The sequence below is a fragment of the Gouania willdenowi genome, chromosome 12 (genome assembly GCF_900634775.1).
Source record: "Gouania willdenowi chromosome 12, fGouWil2.1, whole genome shotgun sequence".
NCBI lineage: Eukaryota > Metazoa > Chordata > Actinopteri > Blenniiformes > Gobiesocidae > Gouania > Gouania willdenowi.
Genome location: NC_041055.1, coordinates 13,095,433 through 13,118,233, shown reverse-complemented (window position 1 = coordinate 13,118,233; position 22,801 = coordinate 13,095,433). Strand labels below are relative to the sequence as shown.

At 39.6% G+C, this 22,801-nt stretch overlaps 1 protein-coding gene across 1 annotated transcript in view; it reads left to right on the top strand.

The window, feature by feature from the left end:
- The window catches only part of eeig1b (estrogen-induced osteoclastogenesis regulator 1b), a 46,378-nt gene that overhangs the window by 14,031 nt on the left and 9,546 nt on the right, over positions 1 to 22,801 (top strand). Inside the window, exons 2-6 of the mRNA XM_028462604.1 lie at positions 11,149 to 11,269; positions 12,747 to 12,776; positions 19,070 to 19,186; positions 19,257 to 19,303; positions 19,382 to 19,536. Coding sequence (XP_028318405.1) covers positions 11,149 to 11,269; positions 12,747 to 12,776; positions 19,070 to 19,186; positions 19,257 to 19,303; positions 19,382 to 19,536 — 470 coding nt within the window. The remainder of the gene's footprint in view (positions 1 to 11,148; positions 11,270 to 12,746; positions 12,777 to 19,069; positions 19,187 to 19,256; positions 19,304 to 19,381; positions 19,537 to 22,801) is intronic.

Genomic DNA, 22,801 nt, shown 5'->3' with positions numbered 1-22,801 from the left:
CTTAAATTTCATAGTATCATTCGGTTTATATAAACGATCTGTAGTTTTGGAGAGCTGTACTTTATTAACTACCTGCACTGTAAACATAAACCTTGCTACCTGTCACGGTCACCGTGTTGGACTGAACCCAAGTCTTAACACACATACACATCTGCTCTTCTGACACGCACAGACGCTCGGATCGGCCACGCGTATGCACCCGCTCCCTCACTCAAAATGAATACATTCAAGCCAGACACATCTCACTGCACGTTTCTTGCTCTATTTTTTATTATTAATAATACTTTTATCTATATTCCCTCCCATTGCTACCACTGTGTCGGTCAAAGAACGGCCATGAAATGTCCAGGAAAACTAATCGATCTTAAAGGATCAAGCCGAGGTCCAACCCACTAGCTTTGATTGACAGACCGAAGTAATTCTGTTGAAAAATGACATTATGAAATAAAAAGGCCATTGTGAAAATAAATATTTAAGAATAATAAACGTATTTCATAATAATATTACCTTATTTAACAATTTAATGGCCATATTGCATATTTGTCTGTTATTTATCAAAATGGTATTTATTTCAAAATGTTGTTTTTATTTATTTAATTATGACTCTTTTAGGCTTCCATAAAGCCCGACCCAAACCATTAACTTAAGTTGTAGGCCTGAGCCCGAAGCAAACCCGACGTAAAATATTATTTTATTGAACGTATTGGGGGGAGAGAGGGGAGGCACGCACACACACACACCACAGCCCAAAAGGTATTATAATGACGTGACTCGAGCCGTTATCACAGTTTTTTACAGGCTTTAATGGAGGTTGTAGTATCACGACAAAAATACACAAACACACACACAGAACCGCCTTACACACCGAATTATGTGTTTACGAGGTGAGGTTAAAGAGGAATTCACTTTTTTCCAAGAGGAAATAATGCTTTCTTGTCTCTGAAACATCAGAAAACTCTCTAACAAGACCAGATAAAGTCCCTAGATTTGTCTCTAGTGTCTATTGAGAAAAAAGAAGAGCTCCACAGTTGTGCATGTTCTTGAGAATACTGGTAAAGTACGATAGGTTTCAAAACAGGGAGGGTAGGGTGAGCGTGGTTGTTTCTATACAAGTCTCATGATGTTACACACTGCAGGTTTTAGGTACAGAGGTTATAATTGTACATTCCTTAACAAGTAACACTTCCAATCCAGTTGGGACCTTCATAACATTCACACAAAATATATACAAAAGGATGTACTTTTTTCTTCTTGAATTGAACAAGGGATTTTAAACGGTACCTGTAGTGAAAATGTACAAAAAATTGTTTAATGTATTCCATCCATCCATTTTCATACCCGCTTATTCCCGTTTAACAGGGTCGCGGGGGTCTGCCGGTGCCAATCTCCGGCTCTCATAGGGCGCTGGGCGGGGGTACACCCTGGACAGGGCGCCAGTCCATCACAGGGCAACACAGACATTGTTTAATGTATTACCAATAAAAAAAAATGTGCATCTTTTTATAAAATGAAACACAATAAATGGACTATTTAGAACAATTTTATACCTTGGGGCATAAACTATATTGAGACCGCCATTTTGTTCAGCAGTGGTTGGGGGATTGATCCCAGTGCTTTATCTGCGTGTCGTTTGGAAAGACACTGGAGACTGAACCATATGTTATTCCCAATGGTTGACTAGTGCCTTGCAAGGCTACTTTGTCCCATGGTTACGTGAGTGTGAATGAGTGAAGAAGCTGATATTGGCCACGTCTACATGGAAGCTTTAATTCTCCTTTAATTCAGAATGAAAGTTAAATCCTCTTTAAACTTAACCTGTAAACACTCAATTCCAAATTGAACTTAAATCCAAATTAGGTGGCTGGTTTATTCTGATTTTAATTCCGAATTAATTAATTCCTTCATCTTGTAAACACTTAATTCCCCTTTAGGTCAATTCCGATCATTCTGCACCTGCTCCTCCTGACACGAGGGTGCGCTCGTGACAACATAATCTAAGGGGGCCACCCGGACTCAGGCTGAGACTATTTATTTAATAAGAGCCTCAGAAAACATGGATATAATCAAAAGAGTGGATGGACGGAAGTATAAACATGCGGACATTCACACACACACACACACAGATATCGGCAAACAGAACAGGCTTCAATCAATCAATCAATATTTTATTTGTATAGCGCCAAATCATAACCAATGGTATCTCAAGACACTTTACAGTAGAGCAGTCTTAAGGACGGACTCTTCATTTTATGGATACACACATATGCATATATACGTACTGTATATACACATACATATGTATCCCACACCCAACATGAATTCATTGGGGCACATGGAGCCTTTCACCAGGCCAGACCCACAGATTGTTACTAATGACACGCTGATCATCATAAAGTTCTCCTTTAGTTCTCAACATCCTGTATAGTGGAGGTAGAGCAGATGTTGCACTACCTGCTAGCTTTGATTGGCCAAAGTATGGTCTTTTGCCTCCCTTCTCTTCTCTTCTGTTATTGTTGAGCAGCTGTTTCAAAACTACAATCAAAATACAAGTTAAAACAGTTATGTAGTGTTCTATATTTTAGCCGGAAAAAAAAATGTTTGTTCATGTGTGTTTTTCCCAATAGACGTGAATACGCCACTTTCACCCCCTGTCCAATTAGAGTACTTCCTAACCCCCAGACCTAATGCAGAATTGAATAAAGCAGAATAAACTTGTTTTCTATGTAAACCTCAATTCAGAATTACTATTTCCATGTAAACACGAAGCAGAACACATTAATTACGAATAATTTAATTCGGAATAACTAATTCCGAATTAAAAAACATCATGTAACCATGGTCAGTGTGAAGTACTTTGGGACTACCTCAGTGGTTAGAAAGTACTATATAAATTAAGTCCATTGGGATAGAGTGGGATTCGAACAGCCTATGAAATGTTAAGGAAAACTACTTGTTAATTTATGAGCCCTGATAAATTTTGCATGTGCGTGGAAATTTGTATCCTATAATGTTAGAAATTAGTTTGACAAAGATTTCCTTGAGATGTGTTCAAGTACCCCTAAGGGTATACATACCCCTGATTGGGAACCACTGCCTTACAGCACCCTGGGGCCCTGAACTAGAGTCATGGACATAACATGAACACACATTTCAGTTAGGACTCTGCACTTGTTACACTTTACCTTGAAACTCATGAGAGGACCAAGTGGGAGAAATTCCTTGGAAGTTACCACTTTTCTACTTTAGAACAACACCTTTATAAGAATGACTGTCTTCCCCATGTCATTGCTCAGCTTAGTAAAGTAGGAAAACCAGGACACCTTCATTCAAACATTTTTAGCAACACCCAGGATGAGGGGTTAAAGGAGTCTCAGAGGAAATGTAGCAACAGAGTCCTGAACAGTGAAGCAACATTTTAAACAGAAGGTGGAAAGATTTTCCTGATAAACTAGAAAATGTTGCAGTTAACAGGATGGTTTTCATTTAGTGAATGTTATATATATTGATTACAGGAAATATCTACTGCATTCAAAATACTTTTACTTGCTACACAGTCCGATCTCCAAGAAACCTGTCTTTGCTCAATTTTATGGGAGCAGAGAGAGCAGCTTGTTGCTACCTGCCTTACAATGTAGTGTTTGTACATTGAGCTGTAACCCAAGAAGTCACCAAACCTGTCCGGTCACTGTGCAGCACTGCCCGCTCCAGGCTTAATTTGTGGAGTTCTGGGGTACCCTTCAGATAAGAGGCTGGTTCCTCTGAAAAAGTCAAAGTGAGAGAGGAATGCCTGAAGTTACTGACTTGTGTAATTCAACCAAAAAAAGACTTATGTAGCGAATACTGACAGTCTCTTACAATAACCAAGCATGTGTATAAGTTGTCAAAGCAGACTGATAAAAACAGGACATCTTTGGGAATGTAAAATACCTTCATTAGCAGCAACATGCCCTGGCTGGCAGTCTCAATACCATATGGAAGCAGAAGATTTGTAGGTTTTTCCCCCTCAAAGTTTATTTTTACTTCTCATTCTTTCTATCCTAAAAAGAGTATAGTCTCACCACTAAGGGGGGTTGTTGCTGCCTGGGACCCTGGAGCTCCCACTGGATCTAAGAACATGCTGGGTCTTTCCAGGTTGGACTCTCGTGTGATACATTCACTCCTCCAATATTGGTGCAGGATCTTGCTTAAGGACTCTTTTTTTTTTTCCACCCGATACATAAACAAATTCCCACTTCTTAAATGAATTAAAACTTGTACATTTTCCCCCAATTTGAAAGTTAATAAATAAATCTTTTAAATGAAGGGGGTGATTATATCATTATAACAAATATATATATTCAAATTTTTTTACTCTTCTATTGTATTTGTGCTGCTATTTTATTCATAGAAATGATTGAGCAGATTAAAAAAAAAAAAAAAACTGTGTGTGCACGGGACCCCGGTCCATGCAAGAAAAAAAAAAAAAAAAAACAGTATTAACTCATTAATTTAGTTTTTAGCTTGTTTCGTTCTCCTGTGATCAGCAGTTGAATATAGGTAAGTTTCACACAAATCGCAGTTTCTGACAAAAAGCAGAGATAAAAGCTTTTTTTCTGAAAAAACCTGTCAGTGACTTTGAAGCTTTTTTTTTTTTTCTTTGCTTTAGGGACACCTGAACATTGGTTTCCTTCTATAAAACAACACTGAGACTGGGCTTTTGATGGCAAAAATATTATTATTTTGCAATCTGGGTCAGAATTATATGGTTTGCTTGCTGTATTTTGGCCTTCCTCCAAGTCTCTCCCCCTGTCAGTCTACACACATGCAACTTCCTCCTCTTCCCGGACATGCCGAGGGCCGCCGCTTGCCCTGGTTTGTTGATCATTTTCTCTCACAATCGAGACACTCAATAGTCCAGTTAGTTCCACACATGCTCTGGTCGAGTGTGCACTGCTGTGAGGTGCTGGGAGCTTCACCATCAACTCTCGTAGCACAATTTTCTGTCTCGTAAACTCTTTTAATCTTCCTCTGACTTCTGTCCATAATGGCTTGTCTCTCATCCAAAAGTATGTTGCTGCCTCCTATATGGCATCAGTTGGTCACTACATCATAGTACAAGCCTGATATTCATGGGAGAACTCTGTCACACTTTCTTTTAGCAACCCCAGTTGAAAAACACAATTGACGTGCATAGACATCAATGGCAGTGAACGTTCGGATTTGATATGACGTATATGTACGTCAATGGCATTGAGTGAATTAATATGAGCGTCTCTGTGGCACTTAAAAATCCCTACTCCCCTAGGGCTGGGCGATATATCGAATATACTCGATATATCGCAGCTTGTAGTCTGTGCGGTGTTGAAAATGACCATACCGTTAAACTCGCAGACTTTTTTTTTTTTTTTTTTTTTTTTTAAATATCTTAGTGGCATTATGCACAAAAGGTGCACTTAAATTTAGTGTTGTTTTGAAATGTCATCTTAATGACAACATGCACAAAAGGGCACTATTTGTTTTTAAAATATTGTAGTGGCATTATGTACAAAAAGTGCACTTTAATTTTGTGTTTTGAAATGCCATGTGAGTTGCATCCTGCACTAATGTCTTGTTTTGAAATGTCTCTGTGACAATTTTGCACAGAACGTGCACTTTCTGTTGACAATTTTATGTTTGAGCCACTCACTGTTTAATAAATACAGTTATGTCAACTTTGACTTAGTTGTGATATCCCCTTTTTTGCATGAAAGTTTAAAATTGGCATATATTAATGCAGTATGATCAAGAATGTTTTAATGTAGACATATAGAATCATCATACTGGTGTGATTTTGTGCATCAAAGTGTTAATTCAAGGGTAATGCAAAATATCGAGATATATATCGTGTATCGTGACATGGCCTAAAAATATCGCGGTATTTATAAAAGGCCATATCGCCCAGCCCTATACTCCCCTTAACTGCGCGCTGTATCGGAGCAGAGCTTTTTGCGGGTTCTGTGGCCTTAGCAAAACCTGCTGATGTTTAAAGTCCCTATTCACAGGTGCATAGCGTGTGCACCAACAAATTTAAACAGACAAAAAGTCTGGTATTAAACATATATGGGAGCGCCTCACTCTGCTCTTCACGCAGACCCTCCATTCCATTCGCGAAAGAGAGGCAAGCGTGTGGTGCACATATGTATGCAACAGGAATCTCTCTTCAGAACAAGAGAGAGTGCAGGTGGAGGAGTCTGACTAAGCCTGTGAAAGAGGGCAACCACAATGTCAAATACAGGGCCTGTGTTAGAGGGAGCAATAAAACATTATCCACTTGCACCAGATGAAATTCTTTCACACACAATGAAAAAAGTTGCATTTGCCATAATTTTGATTGCAGTCTAGAGCCCTGTTTTTGCCAGTGTGTGCGTACTGTTAGAGCAAAATTATAGGCACATTATATCCAGAGTTGTTTGATGCTTATAGTGTGCATTTGTGTGTGTCCTTCCCTGCTTGTCAGAGCTCTGTCTCATCACTTTTTTCCTTCCAGACGTAGTAGCTTGTGGTTTCACCTTGTGTTTCCGCAGACAAGTTCATAAACGTGTTTCTTTCTCACAGGCAGTGTCAGACAGTCTCATAACAATCCCTTTGCCTTTTATTTTTTGTAGTAAGCCAATAGCAGTTTTCCTGATCAGCCTTCCTTGGTTTTTACTATAAGAGTTGTGTGCTGTTACTGTGTGGGGCCACTCTGTCTTTTTGTTTCCCGAGGGACCACTGCATCTGTACCATCTTCTAGAGCTCTGGAATAAATTACCCAAAAGATACTTCGGTCCATTTTTTACTTTATTAGACATTGTGCACGCTCGGAAAATTTCCATAACAGTACGCATATTCTTCACACCAGTCAGAATTCAGATAGCACATGTATTTCGAAGAAGCGCTCTTCATGTTTGTGCATAGACTACTCAGGTCCTTCTTTCAGTCACCCACCATAATGTAATGCTTTTAATTAGCGCTAACCAAGCAGAGAAAAAAGCGAGTAAACATAATTTCTTATCAAAGAAAGAAAAGACCAGGTCAGTAGTCTGGAGATGGTATGGCTTTTTTGACATGGACAAAGAGCAAACCACTCCCTGCTGCAAACTTTGCTTGAAGGCTGTGTTTCAAACATAGCAGCACAACAAACTTGTCTGAGCATTTGAAAAACAACCACACTGCAGAGTGGGTGCATTCCGTTGCATTGCACACTGTGCAGGGAACTGATGCCCAGGCTAAAACTCCAGAGGCAGGTAACACCATCCGTTTCATTTTCACATAGTGTCACTTATGAAAAGACCAGAGTGACATGGATATGTATTGTTATTTTTAAGGAAACACATCCCAAAGAAATTTTTTTTTTTGTTTTTCTGATGCAATGGTTTTTATATTTTTAATGTTACTAATGTAAAACTAATAAACAATAAATTATTATAAGACACAGAGGCAAGTTACAGTGGCCTCGTGGAAAGGATTTTAAAAATGTGGTCATGAAATAACCCAAAGTTGGGGTCCAAAATAAAGATTAAGTCACATGAAGAATAATTGTTTCATATCCCAAGAAAGAGTAACCTTTATACTGTAAATTAAAACAAATCAGATTATTTCTTGCATTCCCACATGCAGCTATGGGCCAAGGAAAATAGTAAAATGACTGTCACCCACCATTGCATATCTGACTAATCATTAGTGATTAGTAATGTGCATAGCTCAAAGCTGATAGAATTACAGGGAGCTGAGGCATATGCAAAGTTGTTTACTGAAGGTCGAAACATGTTTTAGCCCAAAACCCTAACAAAGTTTTTTTTCCAAATTTGAGGGGCTGGCATATCCACCAGATAGATTGTATAACAGATATTTTTGTATTTTCGGAGGGAGTAGGTGGAGCTGTATTACTGTTTCCTATGTGTAGTTCCTGAGATATTGGAAGCTGAAAATGGAAGAAAAATTACACACACAAAATGACACATAACCATAGAACAACCCATATGACTTCCAGAAAAGGCTCTCACCCCACAGTCTCTCAAGCCGCAACCTGATCCAGCGCAGCACTCCCATCGACGGGCTAAGTTATATGGACACAAAATTATCAAATTCAGGAACCTCAAACATACTTGAACGTAGTGGAGTCACTCGGATGTTTTCCACGTAATTGGTGTCACACAAAACACTGCTCAGCATTGTATCGACCCGCATTAAATGTAACACCACCCTGAATTTCCCCTGCCTGGTGAAAAAGAAAGAAAATAAATAAAAATTAAATAAAACAGCATAAGAGCAGGAGAGATGGGGAGGAGCTTACAGGAGAGACTGGCAGACGAGCTACGAAAGTACTTACATCTTTAAAACACATCCCAGGAGTACAAGGACTGTGGCAGTGCGCCCGAGTATGTAAGCTCGGAGGAGAGCAGACAGTCCGCAGAGTCATCGGCATTGCAATATTGAAACAAAAATGTTTCATAGAGGGTATGAGTGTTTTATCATGAGTAGCTTATCGTCTTTTGTATTGTACCATGTACTCAGTATATTGTCCTACTCCTCTAATAATAGTATAGATTGACAGCAGCTTTGTATTAGATAAAGTCAAAAGTCCTTTTTGTGCATAAACCAAATTTAACTTGTGCGAGATGGCATGTCGGCAGAATCAGAGGGTGTTCTAAGTATATTTAAATTAAACTGAAAATTGTCTTTATAATTGGCAGTGATTTGTTCTTAAGGTATAAGATATGGTAACCTTAATTCTTCCCACAAAGGGGAAATTTGCACAGTTTCAGCAGCAGGTAAATAAAATAAAACAAAATAATAAAACAGTGGGAAAAAAGGAAGTTGTTTACACATGGGCCTGTACACAGTAAAGAGAGAAAGAGGGAGGACTTGGTAAGAAAGGACATTGCACAATAAAATATATATTAAAACAGAATATAAACACAGAATATATACATACTGTATACACTAAAATAGCTGACTGTCAGTGGATTGGCTGCCAATATTGTGATTATAGACTGATAGCTGCAGGCAGGAAGGAGCGGTGGAATCTCTCCACAAATCACACACAATGGTGGTCCCATTGGCTTAAGCCTTAATGTTTGATACAATTGCTTGCATTGTGATTTCTGTCTAGCATTATTTTTATGTACTCATTTTGTTGAAATAACCTGCAGCTTATATACAGTGGGGCAAAAAAGTATTTAGTCAGCCACCAATTGTGCAAGTTCTTCCATTTAAAAAGATGAGAGGCCTGTAATTTTCATCATAGGTATACCTCAACTGTGAGAGTCAAAATGAGAAAAAATCTAGAAAATTACATTGTAGGATTTTTAATGAATTTATTTGCAAATCATGGTGAAAAATAAGTATTTGCTCAATAACAAAAGTTATCAATACTCAATACTTTGTAATGTACCCTTTGTTGGCAATGTAAGTCTTCACAATGTTTTCACACTGTTGCCGGTATTTTGGCCCATTCCTCCATGCAGATCTCCTCTAGAGCAGTGATGTTTTGAGGCTGTCGCTGGGCAACAACTCCCTCCCAAGATTTTCTATGGGGTTGAGATTTGGAGACTGGCTAGGCCACTCCAGGACCTTGAAATATTTCTTAAGAAGCCGCTCCTTTGTTGCCCGGGCGGTGTGTTTGGGATCATTGTCATGCTGAAAGACCCAACCACGTTACATCTTCAATGCACTTGCTGATGAAAGGTTTTCACTCAAAATCTCACGACACATGGCCCCACTCATTCTTTCCTTTACACGGATCAGTCGTCCTGGTGCCTTTGCATAGAAAAAGCCCCAAAGCATGATGCTACCACCCCCATGCTTTACAGTAAGTATGGTGTTCTTTCTTCTCCAAACACGACAAGTTGAGTTTTTACCTAAAAGTTCTATTTTGGTTTCATCTGACCATATGACATTCGCCCAATCCTCTTCTGGATCATCCAAATGCGCTCTAGCAAACTTCAGATGGGCCTGGACATGTACTGACTTAAGCAACAGGACACGTCTGGCACTGTAGAATTTGAGTCCCTGGTGGCGTAGTGTGTTACTGATGGTAGCCTTTGTTACTTTGGTCCCAGCTCTCTGCAGGTCATTCACTAGGTCCCCTCGTGTGGTTCTGAGATTTTTGCGCATCGTTCTTATGATCATTTTGACCCCACGGGGTGAGACCTTGCGTGGAGCCCCATATCGAGGGAGATTATCAGTGGTCTTAAATGTCTTCCATTTTCTAATATTTGCTCCCACAATTGATTTCTTCGATTCCAAGCTGCTTACCCATTGCAGATTCAGTCTTCCCAGCCTGGTGTAGGTCTACAATTTTGTTTCTGGTGTTCTTTGGCAGCTCTTTGGTAGCTCTTTGGTCTTGACCATAGCGGAGTTTGGAGTGTGACTGTTTGAGGTTGTGGACAGGTGTCTTTTATACTGATAACGAGTTCAAACAGGTGCCATTTATACAGGTAACGAGGGGAGGACAGAGGAGCCTCTTAAAGAAGAAGTTACAGGTCTGTGAGAGCCAGAAATCTTCCTTGTTTGTAGGTGACCAAACACGTATTTTACCGAGGGATTTACCAATTAATTAATTAAAAATCATACAACGTGATTTTCTGGATTTTTTTTCTCATTTTGTCTCTTATAGTTGAGGTATACCTATGATAAAAATTACCGGCATTTCTCATCTTTTTAAGTGGGAGTACTTGCACAATTGGTGGCTGACTAAATATTTTTTTGCTCCACTGTATTGACAGGTGCTGCATAGTGGTGCAACACTCAAACTATGTTATTTAAGATTTATGTAAATAACTTTTCAATTGTTATTAATCAGCAGTCATAAGAAATGTTGTCTTGTGTTTTTATACCACTACTGTGGCTGATCAGTGTAGGTAAGATTAACATCAGATGTGCTTTCACTCTGTGAAAATGTAAACCTCTCTCTGAAGAGCATGGTTTCTCATATCATCTAGTCCATAACTGTAGGGCTACGAACAACTGTTTAAGTTAAAAACATATGATTCATTCAGAGCCCTTTCGCACATCAGAGGATAGTCACTGTTCCTCACATATATATTTCTGACTGAACCTCTTTGACAGGATTCCTGGCACATCTGTCACCATATGCTTAATTCAAATTACGTTTTGTGTGTTTCTGTTCCTTGTGTTTCTGTGTAGGGAGGAGGTGCAGCAGAACTGCGTGCGATGGAAAAAGAAGTTCTCCTTCGTGTGTAAAATGAGCGCTAATGCAGTCACAGGAGTGTTGGATCCTTGCATCTGCAGAGTCTCTGTACGCAAGGTTAGACTCCAGATCATAGCATTCTCTTCACTCTTTCCTTCAATATGTTTTTAATGGCTTTGGTAGGTCTCTGCTGGCATACTTTCTCTACATTACACCAAGTGGTCACTTTTGGTATGTAAGAAAAATTATTCAACTGTCCATAGAGTTATTTTATTACAATTTAAAAGTAAGAACTTTTGCATTCATAGAACACTGAAGATATATATATCAACAGTATATATAAATAATGATACCATTGAATGCAAAAACAAACAAAACATAGTAAACATTTGAGATGGGTGACTTGTCAAATAATTGTTTTCATCTTTTAACAAAATGCAGTAAATGGACAAAAGTATATTCGTCTTTTGATTGAGAGGTTGGGTGTTTGATTCCAGTCTACACCTGTCTATGTGTCGAAGTGTCCTTGGGCAAGACACTGAACCCTATGTTGCTCCTAGAGGTCGACCAGCGTCTTGCATGCAGCTCAATCCCATTGGTGTGTGAATGTGGGTGTGAATGGGTGAATGAGCTGATACTGTAAAGCGCTTTGAGACTACTTGCGGGGATAAAGTGCTATATTAATCAAGTCCATTTACCATTTGTCCTCCTTACATTAATTTTGCTGGTAGGTTGTTGCCAACATCTTACTAAATAAATCCCAGCTCTTCTTTGGGATGGATGATTCTTCGCTGAAAGAAGCTAGTGGACATCTGATTTCAAGGGGGAAAAGCTTTGACTGTTTTTTGCTCACTGTGTTTACCATCCTCAACAATGACATGTTGACCTGTGCTTTTAAAGAATAGAGTATAATTAAAACTTTATTTGTCATTGCAACAAGTACAACAAACCTGCAAAAGCCCTTCAGTCAGTGCAAACAAGATTTTTAAATAGAATAAACATGAAACAAAGACAAGAGTGCAAAAAAAAAAAAAAATCAGGGAAATATTTGCCTTTATAGAAGAAAACATAATGCTGTGTGCTAAGCATGGAAGCTTGATTGATTGAGGCCCACAAAGAATAGCAAAGATAATAAGCACAGTTATTAGCACTGTTATTTTGAAGATGTGTATGGCTTCTACGGTTTTTGAATGGTGTGTTAAACCTTTACTTAGCTTTAAATCTCTGTCTGGCATAAACATTGATGATGGAGTATACCTAGCTTGTGTCTTGCTGCTGGTCTCAGTCCTGCCATAAAAATAAAGTAGATGTAGTAAAAAATAAGCTATTACATTTAAAATTTCAAAGCAATTTAAAATTTTATTTTGCCTGCCTTACTATGTTGATCTAAGTGTGTAGTTTTTAGAATAGAAAAGGGGCCTGCTGTGATGTTTATTTTAAAACTTTTACAATTAACCATTAAGTTATCAATTATATGTATCTCATTTTTAAATGACTCTGATGTGACTTATTACAAATGTATTAAGAACATCTGACATCGTGAAGACTTTATCTGTATGTATGTGAACAACATTACTATTTTCTGTTTATGCAGGAGCTCAAAGGAGGAAAGGCCTTTACAAAGGTGAGTCCATCACAGTTCATTCATCTTAGAGTGAAACCTGGAGCCCAGCCAGCTCAGCCTGTAAACTCCTCATGAAGTTTAAAGAGCTCTGCCTTTTCATAAACACTTTTAACATTTGCAATGTCAGAAGTTTATAAGAACTGTGCTACATTTTTCCCTGTCAGCTGTGTGACTAAGAAGAGAATGAGTATGGCAGGGATATGAAATAATTACTTTAAAAATGTCTCCTGATTGTCCTGTTTTATTTCCCTCATTTTCAGTTTTTTTTTTTGGCAAATCAGCTGTGGGGCGCTAAAGGTTGGGAAGAGAAAATGTAAATACTAGGGCTGGGAGTTTAACGTGTTAATTATAATTAATTAATTTTTTTTTTTTTTTTGCACTCCAAACAGTGTGGAACGTTTCTCATTGTAAGAGTTCCTGGTATACCATAATACTGATGCGCAGACTGTAATACAAGGAGACTGTTGTGCTTCGTTGCCAATAATTTTGGCTTTTAAAAACACTTATAGGTGGCAGGCCTAATCTCAAATACAGCGGAATGTAAATGGCTACAACTGCATCTGTTCAAGTCTGTTTAAAACAATAACTTACTTAATAAAACTCTCTACTCCTTCCTCTGACATAAAATAATAATATTTATATAAATGTAATTTTTTCCAAAAGCAATTCCATCACAGACAACTAGGGGTCCGCGGACCCCTGGTTGAGAAACATTGAGGTAGAGAACAGGCTGTTTATCAGTCAGCAGTGACAATTCAGAGATTGATTGCTAACCTGTGCTATATACAGTCCAAATTCTATTTTAACTTACTGATTAATAACCAGTACTGACAGACTGCACACAATGGAGTTAAAGTTTAGCTAGTTAGAGTATTCTGTGTGTGCTTGGTAAACAAGTGTAGGGATAAATGACTTATTAAATACTCAGAGTTTAATAAACTTACTTAATCACACACATCAGCCCTGTTTTTCTGCCGGCCTGTCTCTGTCTGTTTCACCTCCAATTTCCACCAGATCCGTGACTGCTCCAAAACTGCTGTGGAAATACAACACAGCTGCTAGGTTTCCATTAAATGTGCCAATTTCCACCTCATGCGAATCTGCTCCAGCATAGCTGCGTAACTGCTGCAGCATGCCAGAGCCATTAGCAGCAGATATTCAGACCTTCTATTTTTGCTAGACGTCGGAGCTGTGCTGCATCAATTCAACAGAGATAAGCCTGTACGGTACAAGAAGTAGTGCGCAGACACAAAATAAAATATCCGGTTTATTTTCTAAATAAAATACTCATTGTTCAAGGCTGATTGTAATTCTATCCATTTACTGACCCACTTACTCCTTCAGGGTAGCAGGGGTCTGCTGGTGTTTCTCCAGCTTTCTTCACTTGCTAGGTGGGATTGGATCGTATTTTACATGTAAATACTGACCTTGGTTGAATCACAATAATCTCCACAAATGCGGGAGATCTACAAGGCAGGACCGAGTGGATTTTCTTCTGCGCCTCTCCAAGGACACAATGAACTGTTTGTATGGCTTTGTGCTTCTCTTTGTATTAATTTTATGTGAATTAGTTGTATATACTGAGTCCTCACTGCAACAGATATGCAGCACAGACTGAGGCGGTGGGGTTTGGGCAGCGTGGCAGCAGAAAGAAATGAAGTTGACCACACCACTGTGAGAAGAGCGCAGGGCGGCACGTCACAAGCACACTACTAGTTTATTTTAAGGATCAGTAAGTCAGGTAGAACATACTCAACTTAGCATCTCTGCTCTGCCCAGATAGAGAGGGGATGGCAGGTTGATAAAAGGGAAGGCCTTTTTTCATTTGGCAAACAGGGGGTACACCACACCCCCTCACCCCCCCCTCAAAAGGCCTCCTGACTATAATGGAAAATCAAATAACCTGTGTGGCAGTACTTCCTACTTTCAAATAGCACTTGATGCGTCATTGGCTCCGCTGCACTCCTCCGCATTGTATACTGTTCCCTTCCTCCCCCAGCCTCACCGCTGCTCAAATGGTATTCTGCAGTTTAAACTATCAACTGCTGTGACACTGGGTAGTGTCAGCAGAAACAGCTTTAGAAGCTGTGTGGTCTGCGCACCAATGGGTCAAGTGCGGTGTCTGAGCTCAAATGACACAGCACTAGACCGGAGATGGCTCTTACCTCATGAATGATGATTGGTAGCGGATTTGTGCAGGGACAGAAGCACAAATAATGTGGAGAAAATAATGTTAGTACTACGGCTTTCAATATTGATGTTATTGCAGACTAATCCATTATCATGTTTATGCCATTAATGCATCTGCAGAGTGAAAAGACTCTCCGGCAAAGCATTTCTGTCAGTTTGTCCAAGTAGAGTTACCGTTAAGCATTAGCAAATGGGCTGTTGAACCGATTGTGACCAGCTAGTGATAAGCAGCACAATTTGGAAGACCATAATCAGTACGATGGCCCTCTTGATGGGAAATTCAAAACTTAACGGTTGACCTGTATAAATTGGTATGCACACAGTAAGGAGCTTGCCTTTCACTGGAACTCTTCGAGTTTTAAATGCGAAACATTTGTCATTCGTGGGATTCCGCTAGCACTTTGAATAAATTGTCGCCCATCTTACGACAAACCACCTTCACTTAACGTTCGGCCTTAGTAAAATACCTTGCACAAATTGACAGACATAATTGCTAAGTGGATTGCAAAAAACTGCAAACCCATTATTGTCGAAGACACAGGCTTTACAAAGGTTTTGCAAGTTGACTCTCAAGATGCATTGTACAAGGCTTCATCAAGAAGCACAATAATATCCAAAATTCATGGGCTCTATGAAACTGAAAAGGGAAAAAAGCACGAGGATTTAGCTTTAGCCAAACAGGAGACCACTGGAGTTCTAACTACCTTGGTGTTACTGCACATCTAATTACTGCTGCTTGGAAATTAAAGTTGTTTGCATTGAATATAATGAAGACAGAGGAGCGTCACTTTGCAGAGGCATGTGCCCAGCACATCTTACAGTGGCTCGTGAGTGGAGAATTGAAGCTAAAATCACAACTCTAGGGACTGACTCAGTGCGAAACATGACAGCTGCAGCTAAACTTTTCCCATTTGAACATATGCCTTGTGTGGCTCACAGCTTGCAGGGATATATCACTGTGAGTCTTGGTGATGGTTGATTCATAGAGCATTATCCAAGTGGTAAATTGTTGGATACTTAACAGTCTAGCTAACGCCTTAAAGCCGGAAGCACAGTAAGCAACCTTGGGGCAGCGGAAGGAGCCATTTAACACATTTCAACACTGGAAATGTTAAAACATCTAAAGCATCCAAGCAATAATGAAAGCAACCCTGGACCAACAAAGCAACAAACTTTTCAAGCTTACGCCACAAGAAGGGCACAAACTGCAGAAACTGGAGTCTCTTCTGGAGTCCTGCAAGTAAGCAATTCATATACAATTTAGGTTGAAATAAAATAAATTGGTTAAAGAAAAGCTATTTGTGTTCATGTTGTTGTAATGATGAGTTTGTTTTCCCACATCTTTCCTGTTTGTGTCTTTAGTACAGGCATGTAACTAAGATTCTGGATGGGTAATCCTACGTTTCCTGCTCAGTCATACTGCCTGCCCTCTGTCACCTGCATCGTGTGATAGGAACCTCTGATGATGACTCTGCATATGTAGCTAGGTCTAAAACAACATTCCAGAAAAACATAACCTCTCATCAAGCAAACTACAGTATGACTTGTGAAGATGAGCCACCGAAGAAAATGAGTCTTTTGCAGATGTGCTCAGATTTAGAATCAGATGATTAGCTGCCGGACAGAATCATTCATTTGTACAGAGCAGAGCTTATAATCAGTATGCAAGACTGTACGTTGGTGTGGTGGGTGGTCAACTCATTCAGTAGCTCATGACAAGCTGGCACTGCTGGCTTACAATGATCTTATATTGAGAACGGAAAACAAAAGAACAATACAGACAATACTTTACTGACTAGAGACCTAAAGCATCTCACCACATTTGGACACTTTTCATCTGTCAGTGAGTCAATTGACTTTTACAACCGCTCACTGAACAACATTCTGGCTACCCATGCGCCCTTAACATCTAAGGCAGTCAAATTCCAGCACTCTTGCCCCGTTTCACAAGCGAGCTCCGGAAGATAAAAACTGCTAGACGTTGCTCTAGACGTCTATACTCAAAGTGTTTCAAAAACGCCAGGTCCCAATTTTATTTCAACAAAATCAACAGTAACCCGGAAAACGCCAAACAGCTTTTTACCATCATAAGCCATCTCCTCAAACTACAAACCCCCTCACTCACAAACAGAAAAGAAGTGTAATGATTTCATTTAATTCTTCAGGATATAAGTTTTAACCATTCACTCTCTTTCTGGCTCTCTCTCTCTACCGATCACCACAGACAGCCCACATTGTGCTATCTCCCAACCTCTTTGCACTTTTTCCAAAATTTACCAAAAAGAGGTTGAGGGTATCATATGCAAAATGAAATCCTGCACATGCACCCAGGATCCTTTTCCCTCTGCCCTGTTAAAATAAAATCTCTCTGCTATCAGCCCCCTGATCACTCGTAATATTAACCAGTACCTTCAAACCTCCTATGTCCCAGCAGCCCTTAAGGTGGCGATCATCGGCCCCATCTCAATAAACAATCTTAGTCCCAGATATTCTCACAGATTACAGGACCATATCCAAACTCCTGTCCAAAGCTCTGGAAAAAGCAGTCAACTTCAAGAACATCTAGAACAGAACCAACTTTATAAAAAAAATCCAGTCTGGCTTTTGATCAGCACACAGTACAGAGACTGCCTACTTCTCGCAGCTGATAACCGTTCCCCATCCCTCCTCAACCTGACCGCTGCATTCGACACTGTTGACCACAACATCCTGTTCCAACGCACACATCACACTGCTCCTCGGAATGGCTCAGATCCTACCTTGAGAACAGGTCAGAATATGTGGCCCTGGCAAAGCTTGATCCTCCAAGTATCGGTCCTCAGCCCAACCCTCTTCACACTCGACATACTCCCCCTTGGCAATGTCATCAGCAGACATTTAAATTCTTTCCACTACTATGCTGAAAATGCACAACTTTATCTGAAAACAGACCCCTCTGTCTCTGTTTCTACCCCTTCCCTATCTCCACCTGCGCTCACAACCTGCCTGCAGGACATAATGGCATGGATGAATCAAAATGTTCTACAATTCTGCAGCTCAGAAACAGAGGTCATCTAGTTGGTACTCCTCATCAGGGCCAGTCATCCCGCTTTACTGGTATCTCCTTCTCTGGTCAAAATATCCCACTTTCCCCTCTGATCACCAACCTAGTTGTCGTATTTGACCCCCATCTCACCTTCGTCTCTCACATCACACAACTCTCCTAGAGCTTTTCTTACTTCCACCTAATAATTATTGCCAAACTCCAACCATTTCTCCCCCTCCAAGCTCGATCTGCACACTGCTACTGCCTGCATGGGGTAAAAAAAACAAAATTCATATTTTTCCTCCAAGCAAGGTCATTTTCTCCTTGCTTTACCTGTCAGCCATGCTGCATGGTTAAATAAATTAATGAAGGTTGACTGCTTTGTTTATAACTCATGGTGTATCCAACTACACTCCGGCATAGTCGGAGTGTTACCATACTTCCTTAACTCAGACCTGCTGAGCGGTTGGAAAGATACACCACACAGCAATTTCTGATGGAAAGTTGGAGCAGATTGTCTATGGAGTTTTAATGCATCTCCTGTTCTATGCAAAGAACAAGAGCTCTTTCTTTCCCTTGACCATCATATTATTCAACAAATCAGTGGTGGTCAAGTCTGGGTGGGGAGTAACTGCAGACTCCTTACTGATGCTTTTGTTCACGTGTGTTTATAGGTTTAATTTTAATTTTGTTTTATCATTTTTGTTTATAACTGTACTTTCCTATGTCATCTTGTATACTTGACATTCCTATGTTTTGTTTAATTTCCTCACTATTTATATGCACAAATTGTATAGCTTGTTGTATTTGGTGGAAGAAAGTTACCTTAGCTGTTTTTTGACTGTGCACTGTGAACATACGGATGACAGTAGGGTATTGCTGACTGAGCAGTAAGCTGAAGCAGAGGGAGGAGTTTCTTCTGGACACATTCACACACTCTTTGACTTTTCACCTCCTCACATAAAATATCTGATTATGTCTAATAAACAACCCTGCAGGTTCCTTCTACAGGCTACATTTAATTATTCTTTGGCACTTTTGTGTGTGTTCATCCATCTGTTCTTGTGTCCATCTTTAGCTGGGTTTTGCTGATCTCAACATCTCCGAGTTTGCTGGTTCAGGCTTCACAGTTCGCTGCTGCATCTTAGAAGGCTATGACACCAGAAACACACGACAGGACAACTCTATTCTCAAGGCAGGAAAACTTATGCACATGTACTTAAAGAATTGCTCACAAGAATCTAGTAACACATCTGATGTTGCAGGTCAATATTGGGATGACTCTTCTCTCTGGTGACCCCTGCTTTAAAACGTAAGCTCCATTGAATTTTCTGGAAGGGAAACCTATCTTTGAAGAGGATCTTTGTAACAAACTGATTCTCACTCTTAGGCCTCCAAGCACTGCCAAGTCTATCTCCATTGGGGACCAGGACCCCACCCTGCAGCTGGACTGTAAGGGAGAGGGCACAACAGCACAGACACTAGGGGGCATCATGGAGGGGTCTCATGGATTCAAACCTGAGCAGGTGTCAATGCAGATTTCAGGTAACTTTGGAGCACTGTCCCTTTATAGATTTTACTTATAGAAACTAAAGGGTGAGTTCAGTCTCCCGGCACAAATAATAGAAATCTACATACTTTCTAGATCCAGTCCAGCTCAGTCATTTAATGTGGCAGTAGGTAGTAATTGAAAAATAGTTAACACTACTATTCACTTAAATAAAAAGTAACTCAGTTGCTTTACAGATTACTTAAATAAAAAAATAATGTAATAAAGATGCAACAACAATGACTTGACCCACTCTACCACTGAAACCACAGTCAACCTTAGTGCCCTTATAGTCTTGATTTAGTAATGTTGTTGTATGGAGAGTAATACAAACTCTTGATCAAAACTTGACTGTTTTCATTCATTTGCATTATTATTTATAACTCAATGTGTTTTATGTTGAATTTGTAGGGTGTTGCTTGGACATTGTATAATGTTGGTTAGTGGCCAAAAAAGTGTGGGTTACTCCATGCACTCTGTTTCATACCACATGCCACATATTACAGAAACAAGGCCTTTTCTTTTTACGTGAAAAAAAATAGCTGGAACATGTTAGCCATTTATGGACTATGTAGATGTGTCGTACCGGTACATGAATGTTTCTGCTCATTGTTTAGATGTGCCAGACTATGGGGCAGATTAACTAAAGGTTTCGGGATATTAAAACGAGCGCAAACGTTTCTCCATGCACTAATAAGGGGTACAAACCCCAGGGAATCAGGACTGTGCGTGTTCTGTGTGTCACAATGCGCCTTCAATCCATTTAGCGTGTTTCCCTCTGATGAATATGTAAAGTAGGTGGATTTCACAAGGGGATCAAAAAAATGGGAGGGAAAAATGCAAATAAATTAATGCAGTGGGCGCAATGCAATTTATCAAATCTGGAACTGTTTGCGGTGTTTATGTGCTGAAAATAGTACGACCCACATTCAGATGCAAACTCATACACAGAGATCATCCTTGCATTGAATGTTGACACATACACAGCAAAGATGAAAAAAGGCTGTAGTTAACCTTTCTAACATAATAAAATAATTCAAAGAAAACGATAGGCAATATTAACAGCTATTGAATGAGAAAATGCAGAGTAAAAATGTGCGTGAGGGAGCGAAACAGCGGATGCCTAAGGCAGCGCATGTGGAGTCCTTTACGTGTGTGTGTCCACTGTGGTGCAGAGTCGCTGGATGTTGCTCCAGTGAGCTCATGTGTCTTTCTCTCCATGTTTTAACCGTCAAACTCTCGTGTCGCGTTGATGTCAGGCCAGAATCAGCTGATCAGCTCCGCAATTTACGCAGCGATGAAACAATGTTCACATCTACAGGGTAAGCGTGCGTGACAGAAGCTCAGACCTGCCGGATGATGTTTTCCATGGACTGATGAGAGCAAAGTTACAGTCCTGACGGTGCAGACACATTAAATTAGGGGGGAAAATTACATTAGATTTTAAAGTTTATCAAACAGTATTTTTGTTTTTTTAGTTTTCTACATTATTGAATGTTTGTGCAGCAGACAAAGTAGTCCACCTGCCTCCAATCCTCCTCCTTCAAATGTAATTTTGTACTTCTGTGCACTCAGCTCTCCACATTGAACGAGCAAAATGTTACGCTCACCTATTACTGGCACAATGTTAGTGACTTCCCCACAGCAGGTGAAGAAAGTGCCACCAAAGGATTTAGGAACTACCCTTTGTTTTAGATCTGAGTGAATTTGCCCCATGTGTACTATGGGTCACTGAAAACACTTTACAATCTAAAGTTTAACTTGAAACATTTGTTACAATGAATTTGTAAAGCTTTTGTGAAATCGTTGCAGTCTCCTACAACTGTGTGCAAGTGTTTTATGTGAGCAATTTTTACTGTTGTTTTTTGTTTTTACAATTATTATTTTTGTCCTCTGTAATTGTACTGCTGCCCACTTGGCCTGGTCTCGCTTGTAAAAGAGAGGGACAAACTTAGGTTAGATAAAGAATGATTAAAAGACATACCCTGCAGTTGCTCTATCGATCAATGCCTGGCTAACAGTACAGCGGTGATGGTAACTTTGGATGTGTCCAAGGTTTTTTTTTTACCTTCTAACTTTCTTTGTACTTCGACAGATTAGAAACACAGTTTCTAGCTGTATATTCTACAATACAGTTTCTGGCTGTATATACAGGACCTTTGATCCAAGACAAATGTTCCATTTAACTAAAGCTAGTACAGTGCCTGTCGGAAGTATGTATTCATATAGTGGGAACTTAAGTAGAGTTGTCAATTATGGCCAAATGAGTATGTGTTTGAAGTGTGGATGTACAAAGAGGTGTACATACTCTGTAGTATTATAAAGGGGTATACTGTATTTGCGGGTGCAAAGTAAAATGGCGTGTGCGATTTCCCTGGTTTAATTTAGGGCTGAACGATTTTGGAAAATAATCTAATTGCGATTATTTTCCTCAATATTGCGATTGCGATTTAATATGAAATTTTTTTTTCAAGGGGCTCCTGTCATGTATTTTTCAGTGAACACAAGCAATAAATCAATCTGTTTCATAATAAATAATTTCAGATTAATTTACACTTTAAATAAATATCGAATTTAAATTTTAAAGCACAGATTACAATAATAAAGCAAACAAATCTGTGGATTTACCTCTTCAACATATCTAACTAACTTCACGTTTTATGAAACATGTAAACATGTGGACTGCACTTCTTAAAGGGGGTATTATGTAAAATCGACTTTTTCAAGATGTATATCATGTTACTATGTCATTCCCTCATTATAAACATGCCTGGAGTGTTGCCTCAGCTCGTTCATGTATGTTTGGGTAATCTTCAAAAACTCTGACGGCATCCATGTTCAATGTAGATTCGCCTGAGTCCTCCTAGGAATGCCCCCACCTCCTAAAAATGCCTCTGACCTTTTGTCACCACCCACCACTCCACAGTATTGAATTTTCGGCCCGACAGGCAATCCGCAGAGTTTTCCAAGTGGAGGTGAGTTCAATACGAACTGTAGTGAAACAGCACATTAGTGAGCAATTAAACGGACAGTTATATGGTTTAAACAATCGAAAACTTGTCAACAAAAGACTCACCCGTGGCTGACGGTTTCAAATAATCTATTCAGAGAGCTCCAGTCATGCCTCAGTCACAGTGGAGGAGAAAGCGAACTCCATGACCCGTGATTTAAAGGAAGTTTGGGGTCACAGCAATAATTTTAGACAACCATGAAATATTAACTTAAATAACTTTTAGTAGTACAAAAACGTTTTTAATAATG